The 19,741-nt window shown below is 41.6% G+C and overlaps 1 protein-coding gene across 2 annotated transcripts in view; it reads left to right on the forward strand.

The window, feature by feature from the left end:
• Positions 1-9,947: 9,947 nt before the first annotated feature.
• LOC124124640 (GRB10-interacting GYF protein 2-like) overlaps positions 9,948-19,741 on the forward strand; it is a 137,733-nt gene continuing 127,939 nt past the window's right edge. Inside the window, exons 1-6 of one of the 2 annotated variants that reach the window (XM_048402774.1) lie at positions 9,948-10,011; positions 14,647-14,697; positions 15,757-15,979; positions 16,812-16,920; positions 17,776-17,902; positions 19,125-19,300. In XM_048402774.1, coding sequence (XP_048258731.1) covers positions 14,666-14,697; positions 15,757-15,979; positions 16,812-16,920; positions 17,776-17,902; positions 19,125-19,300 — 667 coding nt within the window. In that variant the 5' untranslated portion in view covers positions 9,948-10,011; positions 14,647-14,665. The remainder of the gene's footprint in view (positions 10,012-14,646; positions 14,698-15,756; positions 15,980-16,811; positions 16,921-17,775; positions 17,903-19,124; positions 19,301-19,741) is intronic. The other variant, XM_048402775.1, reaches the window with a different exon arrangement.

A 19,741-nucleotide genomic window follows, 5' to 3' on the forward strand; every position in this document is an offset into this window, starting at 1 on the left:
CACTCGCATTTTTCGCATTTAATTCACGCTCCCATCAATTTCAAGATTTACAGCACTACAGCACTAAACCCAAGCTTCATACAGATATGGAACACTAAGATTCAAGGCCTTCTCAAGGATTTTCAAGACTGCCAACTGTCATTTCAAGTTTTCTTTAGCTGGGTTATTAGCCTTAGTCTGCTAATATTTTATTAAATCCAGCACACTATATATTAGACCTAAAAAGCAGAATGACCTTCACACATTTTCAAACAAGATATACTTTTCACTCAGCCAAAAAATAAATTAAGTCTCTCATGAATTCTTCAGGGTCTTTGGCACACAAATTTATCACGGTGATAAATCTCACTTAAGCATCTATTACATATTTCTGTCTACTTTAATACTTTGATTAACAAGTATATGTCATTTTGCACAAATTCAAGGCTTTTAAAGCTATTTTGGTGATTTTCAAGGCTTTTCAAGAGTGACTTTAAAATTCAACGCTTTTTCAAGCCTGTACAATCCCTGAAACCTCAAAGCACTAAACCTCAAAGATCCCAGCAGCACCATACAGGGATTGATCTACGATTCCAAACGAGGTGCCCTTGTCAGACAAATTGGAAAATAATGTTATCTTGTTAAAACAAAATTGGATTTTTAAAAGTTTTATTTTCTTAAAATCAGCATTTTTTTCAAGTTGCATTCAATGCCATAATTTTAAAGAAAACATTGAAGCCTCTTCGTGTTTGTTGGTCCTGTTATCAGTGAAATACAAGACTCCTCTACAAAGCCATTCCATGAGATAGAAATTTCATAAAATGAAATGGGAAAGTTTTAAATCGAAATTGGGATTTTTTTGACAGAATTGCTGTAAGATATTAGATTCTAAGCAGGTCAAGACAAAACCGGTGCTGTTTAAGAACGCTGGGCTGTACAAGAACGCAGTGCTGTACAAGAACACTGGGCTGTACAAGACCGCTGGGCTGTACAAGAACGCAGTGCTGTACAAGAACACTGGGCTGTACAAGACCGCTGGGCTGTACAAGAACGCAGTGCTGTACAAGAACACTGGGCTGTACAAGAACACTGGGCTGTGCAAGAACGCTAGGCTGTACAAGAATGCTGGGCTGTACAAGAATGCAGTGCTGTACAAGAATGCTGGGCTGTACAAGAATGCTGGGCTGTACAAGAACACTGGGCTGTACAAGAACGCTGGGCTGTACAAGAACGCATTGCTGTACAAGAACGCAGTGCTGTACAAGAACGCAGTGCTGTACAAGAATGTAGTGCTGTACAAGAATGCAGTGCTGTACAAGAACGCAGTGCTGTACAAGAATGCTGGGCTGTACAAGAACGCTGGGCTGTACAAGAACGCTGGGCTGTACAAGAACGCTGGGGCTGTACAAGAACGCTGGGCTGTACAAGAACGCAGTGCTGTACAAGAACGCTTGGCTGTACAAGAACGCAGTGCTGTATAAGAACGCAGTGCTGTACAAGAATGCAGTGTTGAACGCTGGGCTGTACAAGAACACAGTGCTGTACAAGAACGCTTGGCTGTACAAGAACCCAGTGCTGTACAAGAACGTTGGGCTGTACAAGAACGCTGGGCTGTACAAGAACGCAGTGCTGTACAAGAACGCTGGGCTGTACAAGAATGCAGTGCTGTACAAGAACGCAGTGCTGTACAAGAACGCTGGGCTGTACAAGAACCCAGTGCTGTACAAGAACACAGTGCTGTAAAAGAATGCAGTGCTGTACAGGAACACTGGGCTGTACAAGAATGCTGGGCTGTAGAAGAATGCTGGGCTGTACAAGAATGTAGTGCTGTACAAGAACGCTGGGCTGTACAAGAACGCAGTGCTGTACAAGAATGCTGGGCTGTACAAGAATGCTGGGCTGTACAAGAACGCTGGGCTGTACAAGAACGCAGTGCTGTACAAGAACGCTGGGCTGTACAAGAATGCAGTGCTGTACAAGAACGCTGTGCTGTACAAGAATGCAGTGCTGTACAAGAACGCTGGGCTGTACAAGAACGCTGTGCTGTACAAGAATGCAGTGCTGTACAAGAACCCAGTGCTGTACAAGCTTACACAGCTTAGCAGCTTAACATAAGTACCCATTGATTACTCTTAGCCGACCCAGATCCTAATCACAATATAATACATGATTAGGATCAGTATCAATTTACAGTAACAAATCACTTTGCCTTCTGGTAAACCATTGAAAGCTATACAACTGTTAGGCAATACTAAATTAAACATAACATTTTCATCCAAATATTTCAAAATTGTGAGGTTGAAGGCATTTTATCATAAATTGTTGTAAACAAGGGACATGTGTGCACTACCTGTCGGTAGATTTCATCCACATGAAGCATGAATGTTTGGTAGCACTGCATATGTGGTGTATGTCATCGAGTAAGAGGATGAGTGAGTGAGTATTGTTTTACGCCGCTTCTTGCAATACTCAAGAAATATGACTGGACACCAGAAAAGGGGTTCACACATTGTACCTATGTGGGGAATGGAACCCAGGTCTTTGGGGTGACGAGCGAACGCTTTAACCACAAGGCTACCCCACCGCATCTTCCTGAGGCAAGGGAGTTAACTGATGATAAAAGTCCAGTTTCCACCCTTGCCAACTAGGCTGGAATTATGGTGTTGTATTTTGGCTGGACTAACGAGTCTATGCGTAGTCCAATCAATATCGTGTAACGAAATCAATATCCAGGTTGTTAACTGCCATGCAGATTTCGGTTATGTAAAGTATGTGTAAAGTCAACTTCGAGTCAACAGATTTTTTTCCAAATAATGTCATGTTTTTAATCTAGTGGTCATGTGACTTGACGCACTTTGCGAAAAAAGACCCGTTTTACTGCAGTATAGATCTTGATTATCAATCACATCATCTTCACTGGGCGCTGCCATTTTGTTTAAAGCAAATGCAAGTGATACGAGAGGTGGAATCTGAACGGTCCATAGGAGAGGCATTGAAATGACATAACTCGTAATAGCCACAGGCGGAGCTTCGATTTAGCCCAGGAATTCCAGCCTAGTTCGGCAAGGGTGGAAACTGGACTTTTAAAGTCAGCAAGATCTCTTGCCTCGGGATATGAGAGGTGGAATCTGGTCACAGAGGGACATAACTTGTAAAAGCTCAACGATGGAACCAAGAAATTCCGGCCAAGTTTGGCAAGGGTGGAAACTGGACTTTACCAGTCAGTTAACTCCCTTGTGTCTGGAAGATGATCCCACCGCCCCCATCAAGTAAGGAAACAAGGCAATGCATGTGGAGATTTCCTCCATCTGCAGGTGCTTAGAGACAACACAATGAGTGAGTAAGTGAGTGAGTTGGGTTTAACGCCGCTTTTAACAGTATTCCAGTTATATCGCGGCGTGTCAGCTTAATGTGGGAGGAAAGCCCGAAGTGACGCAGGTCTTAGACGTTTACAACTTCGGTGAAACCCACGAGCATGGGTATGGTGCTGACAAACCTAGAAACATAATCGGGGCGAACCGGGATTCGAACCCACAATCATAGGTTTCTGGCGTGCCCAAGGGATGCAACTCTGCACAGCGAATCGCAACGCCTTAGGCGACTGGGCCACCCGTGCCCCCGACAACATAATGACGTGACAGGTTCGGATGAAGATATAATAATACACATCTTATGGCATCATATGGACCATGCAGACATATGGTGGTCAAGTTCTATTTTTAATCCTATATTTTAAAGGGATGGGAAAAGAATAATATCAAAGAAATATACCAAGTGAATGAGAAATGTGTATTACAAAATGTGCTTTAAATAATTATAGTCGAACCTCGTTATCTCGAAATCTGTTATCTCAAATGTAAATTAAAACTAAACTTAGTTGTCTTAACACCGCTAATTTTGTTTTGTAAAGAAAATAATTAAAGTATGTCAAACTGGCTTTAGTTTCATCAATGTTTGAATCAAATCTGTTCTTTTGCACTCGACCTCTGACAACAAATTTCAAGTGTGTATAATTTTAAAAAAGTGCCCCGGTTTTCTATGCACCTTGCGCACATATCACGGTAAATATGGTATATTAGTTAGGTGTACATATGTCTTATATACAACACAACATAACCTGACTGAGGTGAGGTGAGGTGAGGTGAAATTGGGTTTAACGTCGAGTCCAAGATTATTGCACTTATATAGCGACGTGCATGCACGTGTGTGTGTTTGTGTGGCTGCTTGTACTAGTCCGGACTGATGCCGATTTATACTGCTAGCTCACTGAGATACCATGCCGAGTTTAACATGAATACCCCACTCAGACACAGTATACTGACTCCGAGCCGACCAGTCCTTGTTTTAGCCCCTTAATGCCCAGTGCCAGACAAGGTAACAACAAGTACCATCTTTTAACGTCTTTTGGTATGACGCGGCCTGGGATCGAACCCCGGACCTTCCGCTCTCCGGCGGACGCTCTACCACTAGACCACGGAGGCGGTCAAACCTGACTGAGACATAAATCAAACCTAAGTCAGTCCATTTTTTTCTGTTCTTGAGACATGCCAAGAGAGTGGAGGCTAGGACTGGGACGGGTGCAAATTTACTACCCGGGTACCCATCACCCTATTACCCGACCCTACCCGGGTACCCATCACCCTATTACCCGACCCTACCCGGGTACCCATTCCCCTATTACCCGACCCTACCCGGGTACCCATTCCCCTATTACCCGACCCTACCCGGGTACCCATTCCCCTATTACCCGACCCTACCCTGGTACCCATTCCCCTATTACCCGACCCTACCCGGGTACACATCACCCTATTACCCGACCCTACCTGGGTACCCATTCCCCTATTATCCGACCCTACCCGGGTACCCATTCCCCTATTACCCGACCCTACCGGGGTACCCATTCCCCTATTACCCGACCCTACCTGGGTACCCATCACCCTATTACCCGACCCTACCCGGGTACCCATTCCCCTATTACCCGACCCTACCCAGGTACCCATTCCCCTATTACCCGACCCTACCCGGGTACCCATTCCCCTATTACCCGACCCTACCCGGGTACCCATCACCCTATTACCCGACCCTACCCGGGTGACCATTCCCCTATTACCCGACCTTACCCGGGTACCCATTCCCCTATTACCCGACCCTACCCGGGTACCCATTCCCCTATTACCCGACCCTACCCGGGTACCCATCACCCTATTACCCGACCCTACCCGGGTACCCTTTCCCCCATTACCCGACCCTACCCGGGTACCCATTCCCCTATTACCCGACCCTACCTGGGTACCCATTCCCCTATTACCCGACCCTACCCGGGTACCCATCACCCTATTACCCGACCCTACCCGGGTACCCATTCCCCTATTACCCGACCCTACCCGGGTACCCATTCCCCTATTACCCGACCCTACCCGGGTACCCATCACCCTATTACCCGACCCTACCCTGGTACATATTCCCCTATTACCCGACCCTACCCGGGTACATATTCCCCTATTACCCGACCCTACCCGGGTACCCATTCCCCTATTACCCGACCCTACCCGGGTACCCATTCCCCTATTACCCGACCCTACCCGGGTACCCAACACCCTAATACCCGACCCTACCCGGGTACCCACCACCCTATTACCCGACCCTACCCGGGTACCCATCACCCTATTACCCAACCCTACCCGGGTACCCACCACCCTATTACCCGACCCTACCCGGGTACCCATCACCCTATTCCCCGACCCTACCCGGGTACCCATCACCCTATTACCCAACCCTACCCGGGTACCCACCACCCTATTACCCTACCCTACCCGGGTACCCATCACCCTCTTTCCCGACCCTACCCAGGTACCCATCACCCTATTACCCGACCCTACCCGGGTACCCATCACCCTATTACCCGACCCTACCCGGGTACCCATCACCCTATTACCCGACCCTACCCGGGTACCCATCGCCCTATTACCCGACCCTACCCGGGTACCTGCTGCAGATATATAGAGATAGGTACAAACTGTCCAATTTCGAAAAGTTTGACCGTAGCCCTGGCAAAATGTATTTAGATACGGTACTCGTGTAAAATGATCCGCTCACTCATACACTGAAGTTTAATGTATGAAGTTTTATCTTCATTCAAACATATAAAAGTAAGAAGGAATAGGTGCATTGTCAGAAAGAAATAGGAATATTAGTGACTTATAGTGTAATCATAGAGTTTTAGATATTTTTTGTCATTAAACAATATATATCACGTGACAAACCACGGGTCCGGGTAGTCCTGTGGGTACCCGGGTCCTACTCAGGACCCACCCGACCCGAGTACCCGAATTACCCGTCCCAGCCCTAGTGGAGGCATAATCTATTTTGTTTCGTCACGACTTGTTCAAAGTTAAAACAGAGATAAAAGCCTTGAAATAATAGTTATTACAAAATTACAACAGTGTTAAAATTCAGAAATGCCGACCCGTGAAGATGGTCACCCAATGGTCGCAAATCTGCACACCAAAACGATGGCCTTAAACGACTGGGCCACCCGTTCCCCAACATCGTTTCAAGGTCAAGTAGATACAATGTAAGGATAACAACTTCTTTATTTTATTGTAATGTAGCCATTACAGTAAAATAAAGGAGTTGTTATCCATAAATTGTGTCTACTTTGTGGTCCGTCAACTTCTAAGAAATGCCTGTCAAACAATTCATTGTTTCAAGGTGTTTTTCTTTAAGAATTATTCAGGCTCAGTTTTGATGGGGAAAATAATAGGTTTACTAGCGGGGAAAAATATCTGATCTCCCCACATACACCCCCCCTCCTCCCAGTGGCAGTTGGGGATTTATTGAGTGCTTCAGGCAGAAACTGCATCCAGGCTCAGCAGCCAAGCTTAGACGAAGGCCTCTAGAGCTCAAGTCACATGACTGGGATTATGTAACACTAAACAATGTGCAAGTTGACATTATTGCTTTGGATTGCTGGCACATAAAACATACAACAATATAAACACAGGATTACAGGTAGTAATACAGGTAAGTAGATTAACTGTAGTACTTGGCTCAGTGGACCTGTAGTAACAGTATTTCTAAAAAGTTGAAACAGGTGTAGATGTAGAGCTGTGTGAGTTGTCTGGGTCCGAAGAAGATCAGAGTTTTCAAGAGGTTTTTGTTTCATCATGGAATACTGGTACAGTAAACTACGTTTATAACGAACACACTTATAACGAAATGACGGATATAACAAACTGGATTGCTTGGTCCAGGCCATTTGCTGCATTCTTTTCTTAAATTGATGGATATAATGAACTCACTGTGATCCCATGTGTAGTTTGTCAACAACAATGTTTATGTTTATAACAAACCGTTAATTTCTGAGCTGCCAATGTTTTTGAAAAACTACAATGAAAATGTTATGTGTTAGATGGGTTATTATATTTTTCATTTGGTAACCAATATTTGTTTACTCATCTATTCATCACTCTATTGGGTTTTGAGATTTAAAACAAAATGAAATAATGTTTTAGATGTATATAACAGTACTAACTATAGGCTTGGCTCGGAAAGTGAATTAGCTCGTAATTGTGTTTTGGAAATTAGCTCCATTGTACGCATGCTGAAAAAGCTTCATTGGGTATTTACGCATGCTGTTTTTACACTTTTGAGTTTTTCCTTAATGCATGCGTTTCTGTGCGCTAGTTAATTAAAAGTAATTGGATTTTGAATAGTTTTGGGGGTATATTATACGCAAATATCTGTAGCTCTGAGTTGTACTGCTGAATTCTAAAGAGACTGCACAAATACTGAAGGACATATAATTTAAGAGGTTTCAAATGGATATCATAAGAATATCAAAACATAAAACGCAGCGAGTAACTCACAAATTAAATGAGCCATGTGTTTCCGATGTAAATATAACCCCGAATTCGCTGTAGACTAGATCACAGCTAATAACCTATGTGTGAAAAAGCGACTTAATCAAGTCTAGAGAGGACGGTGACAGCTGAGCTCGGGACGGTCACCCAGAGCACGGAACATCCTCCTCCGGGGTCCATCCAATGATGTAAGCTGTTGTCATCACATGCAGCTCAGCGATTACATACATGCATATTATTCTCCAACTCACCATGTATGGAAGATTCACGGAATATAAAGGACAAGCATGCATATCTCGTTCTGAGTATTAAGTTACCTTCCCTTTCGACACTCGCACCTCCGCTGTCAGAGCCGGTGCCCGATTTACAAACCCTTTGAAATGAAGATGTACTATATTCCATGAGGCTATCTTATACACGATACACGAAGAACAACCGTCTGTTGAACATGATCACGGACAAGTTAGAGAACGCGATATCTATGCCTAAATTGCTGTAGATAATTCATCATATATAATGTCTTATTAATGGCATCAAATATTGCACAAACTGTTGGCAGTGGCATAGTTAATTGTTTGTTTTCTTTTCATTGTTTTTGTTTATTCACTCATGTCCATACTGGTCACATATATACCAGTGAAGATCTTACGATTATCGTAAGCCAGCGTTAAAGTATGGGACTTACGATCACCTTAGCGCTAAGATGGCTTTGTGGAACGGGGCTGGAACCCATGCTTGCTGTAAAAGGCGACTATGCTTGTCGTAAGAGGCGACTAACGGGATCGGGTGGTCAGGCTCGCTGACTTGGTTGATACATGTCATCATACCCCAACTGCGTGGATCGATGTTCATCCCAATCAGTGGATTGTCTGGTCCAGACTCGATTATTCACAGACCGTCGTCATATAGATGGGATATTGCTAAATGCGACGTGAAACAACAAACAAACAAAATATTGATATCGTGAAAACAAAGTTAACAGCTTGAAATGTCAGTTCGGTGTCATATGAGAACTAACCTATATCAAGAGTAACACTGAAGCTGTTGTCATCTGTAAACTATATCATATGGACAGTTTAAAATGGAGTTGTTGGGTCTGATTAAACATCTCGTGACATAATGTGACGTTATGACATTTCGGAGAACTATGACGTCAGCGCTAGCCAATTAAAAATGTGTTCAATTTAACTCCACTTACTCTCTCTGTCTCTCTCTCCCTGTGGCTCTCTCGCTCTCTGTGTGTGTGTGTCCCTCCCTCCTCCCCCTCCCCCTCTTTCTCTCTCTGTCCCTCCCTCCCTCTCTCTGTCTCTCTCTGTGGCTCTCTCTCTCTCTGTCTCTCTCTGTCTGTCTGTCTCTCTCCCTCTCCCTGTGGCTCTCTCTCTCTCTCTCTCTCTCTCTCTCTGTGTCCCTCCCGCCTCCCCCTCCCCCTCTTTCTCTCTCTGTCCCTCCCTCCCTCTCTCTGTCTCGCTCTGTGGCTCTCTCTCTCTCTGTCTCTGTCTGTCTGTCTGTCTCTCTCTTGTTTTTAAACCTTCTATTCTCATACATATACTACACAAAGGAAGTTAAAGAACTCCCAAATCTGACATGTGACTATAGTTAATCTGTCATGACAGATTAACTACAGCAATATGAAAAATACCCGGGATGTTCATAAAGTTCTTTCGAGCAGTATATGGTTTAATATTAGATATTGGTTGATAATATGTATCAACATAAAATGATGATATAATGCACTGGATAATCAACGATGAGGGACTACATGCCCTTCAGTCACTTCAATGAAAACCTGAAGTTGGTATATTTCGTTGGAACTAAAGATTGTTGATTAAGCGAGAAATACCGCGTATTATTGTTCTTACCAATAAACTATATGCCACAATTAATTAGTCATTACCTCGCACATGATAGAAGCTTGGCACCTCTTTACAACATATACCGTCGAACTAATTGTTTATTCTCAGTAGGTAGTTAAATGCTCTGTATAACTTTATTACCGCCGGTGACAGATTGTTAGATGAACACCGCTTGAGACGTTTTCACACATTAATGACGTAGTTGATAGAAGCAGTGTTTAGGAAGCTACAACTCCTGTTATCAAGTCACGTGACCTTATTGCTCTACGGCCATCTTGGTTGTGTGCTTTCGTGTGCAAGCTGGTAAAATTGGCAAGGTAACTTTGCTGGCACAATCTTGGGGTCTTATAATCATTGTTTCTATGTCTGACAATATCAATTTATTAATTAAACACCGTATAACCGCATTCCATCAATGTTTTATGCCCGTTTGTCGCTTGACATCTGGTACCGTTACAAACCACGACGATTTGCATAGGCCTACTTACCATCTGTAAGTGTAAATATTTTACTTATTGCACATCCTTATCGATTGACAGTTATTGCTCATTGTAAATGTCAAATTATGTTGGTCTTTCCACCTTATGCACCGATGCTCTATGACACATGAATAGGGTATTGATGTAGTAATATGAATATTTTTGCGCATCATGTGTCTTCACAATTTCACTCCCTAAGAATTTGCCATGCACGCGAAACAATAATCTCGCAAGGTTGCATACTGACATGTTATTGGTGCATTTAACTCACATCCAGTTTCAAAGTACCTATGTAAAGTATTGTTATATTTGTGATGTAGTGTGACAGACTATGAATACTGAATATTTACTTGTGAATAAGTTAATTGTTTTGCAATTCAATGACAAAATGACACAATTACTTACAAAACTTACCTTTCCAATAATCTGTCTTCTAAAGAGACTGCTGTAGGATAATGGATGGCATAGTTGTCAGACACGACATCACCACACGATATCACCTCAGCCTTCAGGAGATGGTTCCATGTAATTTTGAATGTTTTGTTTGTGTTAATGGCTGTTGTCAGCTGTGTTTGGGTCAAATGACCGCATTAAGAGAACCTGCCTCATAATATCTGATCAGGTATCTGTTAAGTAAAGAAATGATTCACTTAATCATGTCGATGGGTTTTATTGCATGTATGTCACCGATTAACCACAGTACAGTATACAGCTAAATACACTGAGTACTTCAAACCCACAGTCATGTCAATTAAGATAAATAGATTCACATTTAATGTGGACATACACAGTGGAGTAGTCTGAACCTGTACTATATAAGGACACTGGAGTCCGTTGTAAGCTACAAGCCTTTGTGTTACTGTAAGAAAATGTAAAAGATTTTCTTATCTACGGCATATGTCATGTATGTGTTGTGTGTATATTTAAACCAACAAACTAGTCCTAAGAAAGGAGAAGTAAGATGCATTCCCAATGAGCTAATAATATCACATTAAGTTGAAATAATCCCACTATAGCTTGAACACTTGAAGTCAAATATTGATTAATATTATGTTGTCAATCTAACATACTAAATTTTACCAAGTTATGCAAATATCATGAATTAATGGGAGCATTTGAGATAGTCCTGCACTTACAAGTTGTTTGTTTTGTGGGTTAGCGTATTTGTTGAACACTGATGTCAAAGTTCTTTCATCGAGTATCAGATACAAATCCAAGCAATGCAACTTATTTTGATGTGACTTGTTAGCTATAGGGTTCAATAATGTTCAAGATGAGATGAAATGACTGACCACATGGTCGTCTGTTAGCCTAGATGTTTGTAAAAGAATTGTGTTGACTTTGCAGCATTGCTGTATGTTATAAGTGATGCAACTTGAGACATATTACCAGCTTGAAAAGTGATAACGTGAAAGGATGCCCCCCACCCACACCTCCATGGTCTGAAATCCTACTAGCCCTTAGGACAGCTTTACTATGAGACCATCTGACTCGGCCTTTTGGGCAATATTGGCAATGTTGCAGTTTTCTCATGGGATTTATTTTCCAGGACATTGACTGATTTTCTCCTGAAGATTCTTTCAAAAGTATTTGGTCATAATATAATAGAAGGTCTTATCAACATGATAAAAAATATCCTATCAGGAATGTATCTAGACCTGCAGAGAGGCCAACATTTTGACGCCAAGACCGCAGTATTCCTTAGTATTTCTTAGTATTTATTACTAATATGACTTCCTCATTACAGGATCAATGAGGAAAAGACGTCAATGTGTTAGTCATTAATTATTAAAATGCCCCTGAATTTAAGAAAATAAGAACTTAAAAAAAATCCCACCTTTTGAAGAGAGTAAATATGTTGATAATATTACAGGGAAGGAAACACTGTGATCCATCTTCCTGAAGCCTGGCAAATGTGACCACACTTTTATGTTTGTTTCAGTATCAGTTTACAATTGTTGATAAAGAGGGAAGGACTACTTCAATGTACCCGTGAAGATCCGGGGTAGAATAGGTCTAGAGCAACCCATGCTTGCCGTGAAAGGCGACTATGCTTGTCGTAAGAGACGACTAACAGGATCAGGTGGTCAGGCTCCCTGACTTGGTTGATGCATGTCATCATATCCTAATTGCGTGGATCAATGCTCAAGCTGTCAATCACTGGATTGTCTGGTCGAGACACGATTATTTACAGACCATCGTCATATAGCTGGAATATTGCTGAGAGCGGTGTTAAACAACAAACAAACAAAACTCCTATAATGATGAACTTACTTCCATACAGACACAAGGATGGTGTTGCTTCTCAAAGATATTGATTTGTTATGAAGAATATAATAATCATATTCAACTATTTCTCCAAATTTTATTTAGATTTAAAGATAAGCTTCTTCATGTACTTCTTTGTAAGTCACTTTAATGATAAGGTATTTGATTAACGAGGGAAATAATTTCATTTGCATTGATAACCCCATGAGAATAAGATCTATCATGTTAAACACTTGTTTAGGTTTCTCATGTTCTATATCATGAATAATTGAGTGTTTATCAATGACAGGTAGTAATGCCCTTTATCATGTGTATCTTGCTGTGAATATATGAATGATATATGTGTAAAGGCATCTTATATTCTCTCATGTTTATTCTGTTTCTGAAAAAAATCTACCATTGGGACAAAATCCTATATTTGACACAAACGATTCACTATGAACAATTACGTGAAGTAGCCGTGTCATACTAGTGGCTACATCATGGGAATACCCATCAACACCCGTGAAGATCCGGGTGGAAAAGAGGTCTTCAGCAACCCATGCTTGCCATAAGAGGCGACACTGCTTGTTGTATGACTTAAGGCGACTAACATGGTTGGTGGTCAGGCTCGCTGACCTGGTTGATGCATGTCATTTTATCCCAATTGTGAAGATTGATGCTCATGATGTCAATCACCAGATTGTCTCGTCCAGACTTGATTAGTTACAGAAAGCTGCCATATGGCTGTAATATTTCTGAGTGCGACATTAAACAACAGACAAAAGACAAACAATATCACTCATCCTCTTTGATTGCTTTTATTATCCGAAGTGGGATGGGTGATAAAGGAATGTTTGGCCGTCCGCTTCTCAATGGGGACACATTTTTTCAAAAACTTAGGACTCCTGTTTTTTTTTTTGATAGTTAAGATTTACTTCCATGTTAATCACTTCTATAAGTACTGTATGAACAAACAATACTCCAATGTGCCCCATGGCGTGGGATAGTGATAACGCTCTTTTCTTGTTACTTTTAATACAAACCCAGTTTTGGTGTACTGAACTCAGCTTTTGTCTCTTAAAATATCATGTTCTGACTTGTTGGCTAGGCAGTAAACCAGTATTACTTCCTTATATTTTCTGGGGTGTTAAGTAGCTCAGTGATTAAAATGTTTTCTCGTCAGACTGGATTTTGATTCGTTGTGTAAAATTCAACTCATTCATTACTCATTTTCTAGTTCATTTTGATATTGGTTCATTGTGAAAATGTGTTGTAAAACTGCAATGCTTTGTTTTCCATGAAACTTAACATTTGGCATGAACTCATTCCCCATGTAAAGACTGAAACTAGAGGCAATAATGAAATACTATTACTAAAAATTGTTGTAGAGGCAGCGATACCTCACTCTATACAGATTTATCTAGGATTCCAAACTTGAGGGCCTTTGGCAGGCAACTTGGGAAAACAGTGTGATATTGTTAAAAGATTGGACTGAGGAATGGAGAATTTTTACTGTCGGCCACTGAGCTGATGTAGATAAACCCCTGCTTTACTGATGTAGGTTTATGCAGGGTTTTACCAGATGCATAATATCATGTCCTTGACATAAAAATCGAAAATTGACGCACATAATGTACCCTGCATATCCCGTGGGATGCTCAAAAAGTATGGCTGTTTGAATAATTAAGTACAATTCGGCTGTAGTTGTGGTTGCATACATATGGAATGTACTTTACACATCCAATTTACTTCACTCAATCAAGGAAATCCCCATCCATAATAATGCTTATTTATCTTATTTGTTGTTGGTACAGTTGTCACTTTAGACAACCAAATCAATAGAAAAATGCTGGTATATCCCCTGTATATCATGTTACAAGTATTATCTGTCATTTTCAGATGCCAGGGGTCTCCATTTATTTCAAATTCAGTGCACAGATATATTGTTTGTGTTGGGTTGAAGGTTACATTGATTTATTTAGATCTGTTCAGAGGCCGATATTTGGCCCCATGTCAGCAGCAAATGAAAGTTAAAATTGAATCAAAATATTCCCAATTCCTCAGATTTTATGTAAATAATATTTCTGTATCTGATTATTTGATTATGTCTACTTTTCTTTATTTTTTTCAGCTATTCAACAAATATTAAAATGGCAGATACTCTCAAATTTGGCCCTGAATGGTAAGTACATGCACAAATTTTAATTGCTTTATTTTTTTCAGCTATTCAACAAATATTAAAATGGCAGATACTCTCAAATTTGGCCCTGAATGGTAAGTACATGCACAAATTTTAATTGCTTTATGGAATTTTTATGGGAAAATACCTGTCGGTAATAAGGAGAAACCTATCGATATATGCGATAGTCCAATCATATTTAGCACAGGAAAGTGGGCTTGATGTGGCAAAGGTGGAAACAAGACTTTGATTTAAAAGGCTAGTGGACGCTCTTGCCAGGGAAGATGTATCGTGTCATGAACAACAAACCTTATTTTCACTCCCAATGTTTCATTGATGTTGACTTCTTTGGATCCTTGCTTGGAAAATATTTTTATGGTGGAACATTCATCTTATTGGCAGGATATAGAAAAGATTCTGAATTTTTCTTTTTTCCATTTCAACAAAAAGTTAGGGTTAGCGAATCCGTAGAGCAACTGAAAAAATAAAGTGTGGTCTTGAAAACAGAAATTTCAAGTTACTGGAACCATGATATGTACAATGACGATTGTATTAAACCGTGTTCAAGCTACCATGCATTGTTGAACACGTTAAATAAGAACAGTGTCTAAAACAAAATTTGTTATGTTTAATATATGAATGACAAAGAGGAAGAGTATTCATTGAAGATAAGTAATATATGCATGGCGTATTAATGAGGGGCGAGGTGTTTGATGGTGTTTGTTGACTTTGAATGAGCACCTAGCTACAACACTGTCAGATTATGAAACAGCTGCAGAATATTGCTGAACCAGAGTCAAAATCAGACTCAATTCCTCACTGTAGATGTGTATCGTGTGATATAGCTGAGGCTGTATATTACAATGTGTGAAATTAAGCGTAAAAGTCCAGGTGATATGACTAAAATGCTGTTTCACCACCCCACCCCTTTTTTTCTTGCATATTTGCTTAAAAGTTACTTCTCTGATATTTATTGATAATTGATTGATACATAGTTAGTGATTAGCGATCTCCATGATCTATATCGATAGCCAGTGTATAACCAGCCAGTGTATAGTGTTGACACACTAACTTCCACCGTGTCACTACTCTTGAGAGCCATTCATAATGATGGATGTAGAATATTGTTAAAATGCCTTGCTCGTGTTCCCCAGGCTCCGACAGCTGTCTGGCGGGAACAGTGTTGCATCTCCCCCGCCCACACCTGGGTTAGGGGGCAAATTCAAGCTAGCAGAATACAGATATGGGCGGGAGGAGATGCTAGCCCTCTTTCACAGTAATTACAAAGCCCCTGAAGACCTTGTCAACTTCCCGCCAGTCTACGTTGAAGAGGCGCAGAAACCACTAGCTCTAATTTCTCTAACTGAGGAAGAACAGGTAAGGGATTAAAATGCTTTTGAGGACTTGTTTAGTATTATTCATTTTAAGTGCCATGGGTGGATTCCAGGTGAGAATGTCCCCAGCAACCTATGTTGGTCGTAAAGATGCCACTTGATGGATTGGGTAGTCTGGGTAAGTTAAATAGTGTGTCATTGTACCAGGACGTCGTGGATCATTGCTCACAATATCAATCACCGGATTGTGTACTGAGATATGAGCTAAAGGAAGGTCCAGGGTTTGATCCCTGGCCGCGTCGTACCAAAAGACTTTAAAAGATGGTACTTGTTGTTACCCTGTCTGGCGCTCGGCATTTAGGGGCTAAAACAAGGACTGTGTCGGCTCGGAGTCAGTATACTGTGTCTGAGTGGGGTATTCATGTTAAACTGCGGCATGGTATCTCAGTGGGCTAGCACTATAAATCGGCATCAGTTCGGACTAGTTCAAGCAGCCACACACACAAACACACATAGACGTGCATGTTCGTTGCTATAGAAGTGCAGTAATCTTAGACACAACGTTAAACCCCATTTCACCTTACCTCACCTAAGTTTCTCATTGACATTTTGCAGGTAGGATCAAAGAGGAATGTGCATGTACATTTTTTATGTAAAGTTTTAAAGGATAAAATGCTAGTCAATGTCAGAATCTGGCAACATTTCTTTTTGTCCCGCATCCTCAGCTAATAATTATCCTCACGATAAAACAAAGATCAACTGAAAATTGGTGTGTGGTTGTTTCAGGAAAGTTTTCTAACTGACTGCTCAGCTATTATGAGAACCCTTGGTCACCCTGGACATGAATTATCACAAGTTTCTGTTTCCTTTTACAGAGGTTGATGTCTCAGTCTGTGAACAGTACAACAGTGCTCCGGTCCATGGGTCGAGGGGGGCAGCCAGTCCGAGGGGGCAGAGGGGGTGGAGACCGGGGGAGAGGCAGAGGTAGGCACCCAACAATCACCTGGTGACCACAGGGGTTGAAACAATGCACCAACGTCGCAATATATGTACCAGAGTACCCTTGGCTAAGATGACATACTCGTGACCGAACAAGGCAAACAAAAGTCAAATCTTTTCACAGGATCTTTTTAGGTTTTATGACAACCCAAATACATGATCAGATTGAATAATGAATATTGCTGAAATGTTAGTCAGAAATAGTTTGTGAACCATCTGATATGCAGATGTTATTGAAACCATTTATCGAAGACTAGATATCGATCTTGAATGAGAGACATCATGATCCCGAGCTTGATATGGCAGTGCGTTGGTGTATTGTTTCAGCCCTCTGTGAGAACTGTTTGGCTTCAGTTAGTGAGAATACCTGTTTATGAATTCTGTGGTTTTTAAGACTGGAAGGGGCACGGGTGGCCCAGTCGTCTAAGGCCCTGCGATTCACTGTGCAGAGTTGTGTCCCTTGGGCATGTCAGAAACCTATGATTGTGGGTTGGAATCCCGGTACGCCCCGATTATGTTTCTAGCTTTGTCGGCATCATACCCGTGCTCGTGGGTTTTACTGAAGTGGTAAACGTCTGAGACCTGCATCACTTCGGGATTTCCTCCCACATTAAGGTGACACACCGCGATATAACTGTAATACTGTTAAAAGCGGCGTTAAACCCAACTCACTCACTCACTCACTCAAGGCTGGAATTAAGACCTCACTTTGAGATTTTCCATGATGTGTTTAAAGTTCTTCAGAAATTCATCTCCATGTACAGTCTTCAAATATCCATCACCAGATACTGTAGATATAAGTGTGAAGTAATTCATGATGGTTGTGTCATTCTTACGAAGATGGCACTTTTTCAGGGCGGGGACGAGGCGATGGTTTCCCTCCAAGAACTCAGCCCTTTGACCAAGCAGAGAACGGCGGTGGTTTTGGGAGATCGCGGGGTCAGAACAAAGATGGATGGGAAGAAGTGTAAGCCTGATGCTCACAGCTGTCTGTGTTTCTGATGCAGATGATGACATTTTAAGCACAGCTGTTATGGTTGCCAAGTTGGAAGTGTCAAAATGTTCTATATGTAGAAATGGTTAAGGCCATTTTTGATTTGACTTTTGGATAGTTGTTACTGAACTTGGGATATTATCTCTTGGCCAGACTCAGATGGAATATATTTTGGGATAATTTCGTCAAGGTCACTAGTAATCCAAATATCAAACATGTTGTGAACATTAAGATTATTTCAGAGCACCTAGCAACAAGATCATAATCAGTAATAACTGCTGAATCATTGACACCTTCACCAACATATTCTTCAGGAATTGAAATTACCTTGAGTCAGCTTGTCCGAACATAGTAAGATTCAGGAAAGAATCGTGACATTTCCGTATTGTCTACAACTTTTACCATTAGGAAGGTTGACTTTACTGCCATTTGCCATCAGACTACTGGTGACGCCATTGAAAACGAAATACACAAAAAATCTACTAGCAGGTTTAGGTACCTTTTTCCACCAAGTGATAACGGTTTCAGCACCTACCGAAGTGTCGCATTGAAATAATAAAGAAGTTGAATTCCATAAGTCAACCGAGTCGTCACAAAAACTGCCAGTTTTACTCATCCCTACTACCTTAGTCTTACAATAAAGGGGACTACCTTCTCTGACTGTTGGGACCGCCTCCGGGGTCTTGTGGTAGAGCGTCCGCCCGGAGAGCGGAAGGTCCGGGGTTCGATCCCGGGCCGCGTCATACAAAAAGACGTTAAAAGATTGTACTTGTTGTTACCCTGTCTGGCGCTCGGCATTAAGGGGCTAAAACAAGGACTGGTCGGCTCGGAGTCAGTATACTGTGTCTGAGTGGGGTATTCATGTTAAACTGCGGCATGGTATCTCAGTGAGCTAGCACTATAAATCGGCATCAGTTCGGACTAGTACAAGCAGCCACACACACACATACACGTGCATGCACGTCGCTATATAAGTGCAATAATCTTGGACGCGACGTTAAACCCAATTTCACCTCACCTCACCTCTGACTGTTGCTTCTCAGGTTTCATGATGAGGAAACTTTTGTTCAAGTTTCCTTTCCGTGTGACCTGTTTGGTAAGGTTGTCGTAGAAAACTGATGACAGTGTCACGCTATCACGGAAATTAACATCAGCAGCTGTAAAATATCTATTTCATGTGCATTGCGTTTTCCAGTGGTAAAAAGTATGACCGAAGCTTCTCCACCCGTACTATTGAGGACGTCCAAGCAGGGGGGCGACACCCTCAGTTCTCTCGATCGCTGAGCAGTGATAATTGGCGAGAGAAAGAAGAGACACATGAAGATGATGCAGGAGACTGGCGAAGGGCAGGGCCACAGAAAGAAAGATGGAGTAAGTTGGCCAACAGATGAATATGCTCTTATGTTAGTCAGGACCACCTCCATGCAATTATTTTGAAAAAACCCATTTCACCTCAAGTGATTCAAGTGTTTTTTTCATAATAGAATATATTCTACTCGAAGTTAAATTTCACCTGAATATTTCCTATGATTATAGGTAATCTGTCATGAAAAAAGTGGGTGTACTTTAACTTCTTTAGAGTAGTATAGATAAAATACACTGGGTGATCAAGAATGCTTTTTCCTAACGAAACTCGACCACTGAAGGTCAGGGGTAAAATAGGTCTTCAGCAATCCATCATTGCCACAAAAGTCGACTATGCTTTTTGTAAGAGGTGACTAACAGCATCGGGTGGACAGGCTCGCTGACTTGGTTGATGCATGTCATCGTATCCCAATTGTGTGGATCCATGCTCATGATGTCAATCACTGG

The sequence above is a fragment of the Haliotis rufescens genome, unplaced genomic scaffold (assembly GCF_023055435.1).
Source record: "Haliotis rufescens isolate VD_foot unplaced genomic scaffold, xgHalRufe1.0.p SCAF_29, whole genome shotgun sequence".
Classification (NCBI taxonomy): domain Eukaryota; kingdom Metazoa; phylum Mollusca; class Gastropoda; order Lepetellida; family Haliotidae; genus Haliotis; species Haliotis rufescens.